This window comes from Hirundo rustica, unplaced genomic scaffold, assembly GCF_015227805.2.
Source record: "Hirundo rustica isolate bHirRus1 unplaced genomic scaffold, bHirRus1.pri.v3 scaffold_254_arrow_ctg1, whole genome shotgun sequence".
Classification (NCBI taxonomy): Eukaryota; Metazoa; Chordata; class Aves; order Passeriformes; family Hirundinidae; genus Hirundo; species Hirundo rustica.
In genome coordinates this window covers 1-5,451 of record NW_026690310.1, presented here as the reverse complement: position 1 = coordinate 5,451, position 5,451 = coordinate 1, and the positions used below count along the sequence as shown (strand labels likewise).

The 5,451-nt window shown below is 71.1% G+C and overlaps 1 protein-coding gene across 1 annotated transcript; it reads right to left on the bottom strand.

Moving 5' to 3' along the window:
* Window positions 1–620: 620 nt before the first annotated feature.
* On the bottom strand, window positions 621–4,310 carry B4GALNT1 (beta-1,4-N-acetyl-galactosaminyltransferase 1; the record flags this gene model as incomplete). Its single annotated transcript, XM_040053921.2, has 3 exons — window positions 621–1,472; window positions 2,283–2,520; window positions 4,170–4,310. Coding segments are annotated over 3 exons (594 nt in total), but the record flags the coding sequence as incomplete, so codon positions are not given.
* Between the last annotated feature and the right edge of the window lie 1,141 nt (window positions 4,311–5,451).

The following is a 5,451-nucleotide window of genomic DNA, read 5'->3' as shown; positions in this document are numbered from 1 at the left end:
TGCTGTGTCCCTGTCCCTGTCCCGCTGGCGCAGGATGGACCCTGGAGGGTGCTGGCTGGGGGAGGGGGGACCAGGGGTGTTCCTGTGGAAAATCCCCCCCTTGACCAAAGGCCACGCCCAGTAGGAGCCACGCCCACTGACCACACCCACTGACCACACCCCACTGACCACACCCACTGACCACACCCCAGTCACACCCACTGACCACACCCACTGACCACACCCACTGACCACACACCCACTGACCACACCCACTGACCCCACACACTGACCACACCCACTGACCGCACACCCACTGACCACACACCCACTGACCATGCCCCACAGTCCCCCTGTATGCCCTATAGCCCCTCCCACCCCATAGCCCCCACCCCATACCCCCATAGCCCCTCCCACCCCATAGCCCCTCCCACCCCATAGCCCCTCCCACCCCATAGCCCCTCCCAGTGGGCGTGGCCCCCCTCGTTTTTTGGAAGAAAGGAGCCGATTTCGGGCTGGTTAAAATCTCACCATCCATTGGGTAGAAAAGGGCGTGGGGGGGCGGCCCCTCCCCCAGCCCCTCCCCCAGCCCCTCCCCCACCCCCCCGGGGGGCTCGGGGGGGGGTCCCGGGGTGGGGGAGGGGCCGAGACTTGGCACAAAATTCCTGGCGGCAGCGCGGGGGGGAGGGGCAGGACGATAGAAAACCGAGTCTGGGGGCAACGGGAGCGGGGACCCCGATGGCCGGGGATCGGGGGGCGGGACACACCCCGCCACCGCCCCGCCCCAAAGTACAAAAGAGCTAAAAACACCGCGGGGGGGGGGCGGGCGAGGGGGCTCCGGGGACCCCGCGGGGCCGTGGTGGCACCGGGTGGTGGCACCGGGTGGTGGCACCGGGTGGTGACCCTGGGTGGTGGCACCGGGTGGTGACCCCGGGTGGTGGCACCGGGTGGTGGCACCGGGTGGTGGCCCCGGGTGGTGGCACCGGGTGGTGGCACCGGGTGGTGGCCCCAGGTGGTGGCACCCGGTGGTGGCCCATGGCAGTGGCACCCCGGGGGCGGCCCTGTGTGGTCCCGCCGGTGTCGGTGGCCCTGTGGTCACCCCGGGGGTGCCCCAGACGTGGCCGGTGCTCCGTGGTCGCGGCGGCTCCGGGGGACACCGCAGGGGCGCCTGTGACCCTCGGAGGTGACCCGGGCTCCTCAGCCCCATCGTCCGTGGGGTGTCCCGCCATCAGCGACCCCGGGGGTCACCGCGTCACCTCCGGGGGCTGGTGGCCGCCGCTAGTCGCCGGCCATGCACTTGAAGCGGTTCTTGAAGAAGAAGAGGCGCTGCTTGAGGCGCAGGCTGTCGTCCCGGGCCGCCGGGTACCGGTACCGGTTGTACTGGCGCTCGCCCTCGGAGCGCCGCCACGGCAGCGCCAGCTTGGACGCGTGGTCAACAACCACGTCCTCGCAGGAGCCCACGTGCAGCACGCCCAGGCCGTCGATGAAGAACTCTGGGGGGGAGAGGGGAGCCCCAAAAACGGGCTCAGAGCTGCGCTGGGGTCGCTCGCCCTGGCTGCGATCCTGTGGGGATGCGGTGGGGGAGCCCCGGCATCCCCCCCTTATCTCTGACCCCCTGAATTGTGGGGGAACCCTGGTATCAGCGCTTATCTCTGACCCTGAATTGTGGGGGATCCCCGGCATCCCCTCCTTATCTCTGACCCTGAATTGTGAGGGATCCCCGGTATCAGCGCTTATCTCTGACCCCATTTTGTGGGACCCCGGCATCCCCCCCTTATCTCTGACCCTGAATTATGGGAGATCCCCGGTATCAGCGCTTATCTCTGACCCTGAATTGTGGGGGACTCCGGCATCCCCCCCTTATCTCTGACCCTGAATTGTGTGGGACCCCGGCATCCCCCCTTATCTCTGACCCCATTGTGTGGGAACCCCGGCATCCCCTCCTTATCTCTGACCCCCTGACCCCGTTATGGGGGACTCTTTAGCCACCCCCCGCCCCCTTTTCAGGACCCCAAAACACCCCAGACACCCCCAGCCCTCCCTTCTCCCCCTCCTTGCCACCCTCAGCGTGACCCCCAAGCCCCTCACTCCCCCCCAGACCCCCCTCCAAGGACCCCCCCCCCTCCATCCCCCAGCTCCTCCCCTCCCCCTGGCATCCCACTCCGCTCCCCCGAGACCCCCAAAAGCCCCCTCAAGACCCCCCAGCACCCTCATCCACCCCTCCTCCCTCAGACCCCTCAAGACCCCCAGGACGCTCCCATCCCACCCCCTCCCGCCCCTCCCCGCAGCCCCCCGCCCCTCACCGAGATGAGCCACGCGGCGCAGGCGGGGGTCGAAGCCCACCTGCCGCACCTTGTCGGTGCGGGCCAGGAAGAAGTTGACCACGCCGTCGGTGACCACGCAGGCCGGGAAGCCGGCGAGGCGGTGGTGGAAGCCGGGCCGGGTCCGCAGGCAGTCGCCCCCCGCGCCGCCCCCCCGCACGCTCAGCCGCTGCCGGTACGTGGTGGTGTAGCCCGTGATCTCCCGCACCGCGCCGCCCACCTGCGGGGCACGGAGGGGCGCTGGGGAGGGGGGCACCGGGACCCCCGGGACCCCCGGGACCGCCCCCCCACCCCGGTATGGCCCAGCGGTGGGAAGGGACGGGATGGGGCCGCTGCGGCGGGGCACCGGGAGGCGTGAGCCATCGCCTGGGCACCGACACCTGGGCACCGGGACCCCCTGAACCCTCACCTGGGCACCGGGACCTCCTGAACCCTCACCTGGGCACCGGGACCTCCTGAACCCTCACCTGGGCACTGACACCTGGGCACCGGGACCCCCTGAACCCTCACCTGGGCACCGGGACCTCCTGAACCCTCACCTGGGCACTGACACCTGGGCACCGGGACCCCCTGAACCCTCACCTGGGCACCGGGACCTCCTGAACCCTCACCTGGGCACCGGGACCCCTGAGCCCTCACCTGGGCACTGGGACCCCTGAACCCTCACCTGGGCACCGGGACCCCTGAGCCCTCACCTGGGCACTGGGACCCCTGAACCCTCACCTGGGCACCGGGACCCCTGAGCCCTCACCTGGGCACTGACACCTGGGCACCGAGACCCCTGAGCCCTCACCTGGGCACCGGGACCCCTGAGCCCTCACCTGGGCACCGGGACCCCTGAGCCCCCACCTGGGCACTGACACCTGGGTACCAGCATCCCTGAGCCCTCACCTGGGCACCGAGACACCTGAGCCATCACCTGGGTACCAGGACTCCTGAGCCCTCACCTGGGCACCAGGACCTCCTGAACCCTCACCTGGGCACCGGCGCCCCTGAGCCCTCACCTGGGCACTGGGACCCCCTGAACCCTCACCTGGGCACCAGCTCCCTTGAGCCCCCACCTGGGCACCGACACCTGGGCACCGGGACCCCCTGAACCCTCACCTGGGCACCGGGACCTGGGCACCGGGACCCCCTGAACCCTCACCTGGGCACCGGGACCTCCTGAACCCTCACCTGGGCACCGGGACCCCTGAGCCCTCACCTGGGCACCGGGACCTGGGCACCGGGACCCCCTGAGCCCTCACCTGGGCACCGGGACCCCTGAGCCCTCACCTGAGCACCGAGACCCCTGAGCCCTCACCTGGGCACCGGGACCCCTGAGCCCTCACCTGAGCACCGAGACCCCTGAGCCCTCACCTGGGCACCGGGACCCCTGAGCCCTCACCTGGGCACCAAGACCCCTGAGCCCTCACCTGGGCACTGACACCTGGGCACTGAGACCCCTGAACCCTCACCCGGGCACCAGCTCCCTTGAGCCCCCACCTGGGCACCGACACCTGGGCACCGGGACCCCCTCAGCCCCCACCTGGGCACCGGCACTTGGGCACTGGCACCCCTGAGCCCCCACCTTGGCATTGGCACCCCCTGAGCCCTCACCTGGGCACCGGCCCTCCCCTCACCCCCCCGTTTGTCTCACCGGGACCCTCAGGACCCCCCCTCATCGCCCACCCGCGCACAGGAGCTGCCGCAGCGGGGCTGCGCCGAGCCCAGGAGCGTCCCCGGGGCACCCCGCTGTCACCCACCCGGGACCCCCCCGGCCCGTGGGGGGCACCGGGAGCCACAGGGACCCTCCGGCCATCCGCTGTGCCACGTCCCTGGCACCGGGAGGACCCCCGAGCCCCCCCCGAGCCCCCCCGAGCCCCGCACCAGGTCCAGGCTGGTTCTCTCCAGCACATCCACCAGCTTCTCCAGCCGCGTGCGGGGCGTGAAGATGAAGTCGTCGTCCACCCACAGCACGTACTTGGTGGTCACCTGCGACACCGCCAGGTTCCTCCCGGCGAACCAGCCCTGGGGGGGCGGCGGGGACCCTCGGGTGCTGCGCCCGCACCCCGCGGGGCCTCCCCCGAGCCCCCCTGGCCCCGGATCCGAGCTTCCAGACCTCGTGGTGCCCTTCTCCGGGATCCCACAGCTCTGACGGACCCCCACCCGTGTCCCCCGGAGACCCCGAGCTCTGCCACCACCCCCCCCCAAGAGCCCCCCGGGTTCCTGCCACGCTGTCACATCCTCACACGTCCCCACTGCCCTGACAGAGACCCCCTGTCCCCCTTCCCCAGTGCCCCCCATCCCCAGGGACCCCCACCCCGCCAGCCCAATCCCCCGGGGGTCTCCAGCCCTGCCAGCCCCCCTCCCACACCTCCCAGGGAACCACAGCCTCATCAGACCCCCACAGTGGGGTCACTGCCAGACCCCCACGTCCCCTCTTTGGTGTCCCACCCCTCTGCCAGACCCCCACATCCCCCATTTTTGGGGACCTCCGCTGCTGCCATCCCCTGTCCTGTCCCAGCTCTCCTGCAACCCCGTGGCTCTGCCAGGGTCCCCGTGTCCCCTCCCCAGTGACCCCCAGCCCCCCGTGTCCCCTCCCTTGTGTCCCCCAGCCCTCAGGACCCCTGTGTCCCCTTCCTGGGGACCCACAGCCCCCCCTTGTCCCCTCCCTGATATCCCACAGCCCCCAGCCCCCCCATGTCCCCTTCCTAGTGACCCCCAGCCCCCCCTTGTCCCCTCCCCGGTTTCCCCCCAGGCCCCTCATGTCCCCTCCCTAGCGACCCACACCCCCCGTGTCCCCTCCCTGGTGTCCCCCAGCCCCCCGTGTCCCCTCCCCTGTGTCCCCCAGCCCCCAGGACCCCTGTGTCCCCTTCCTGGGGACCCACAGCCCCCCTTATCCTCTCCCTGATATCCCACAGCCCCCAGCCCCCCCATGTCCCCTCCCTAGCGACCCCCACGCCCCCCTTGTCCCCTCCCTGGTGTCCCCCAGCCCCCCTGTGTCCTCTCCCCGGTGTCCCCCAGCCCACAGCACCCCCGTGTCCCCTCCCCGGTGTCCCCCAGGCCCCTCATGTCCCCTCCCTGGTGTCCCCCAGCCCACAGCACCCCCATGTCCCCTCCCCGATGTCCCCCAGCCCCCCTGTGTCCCCTCCCCGATGTCCCCCAGCCC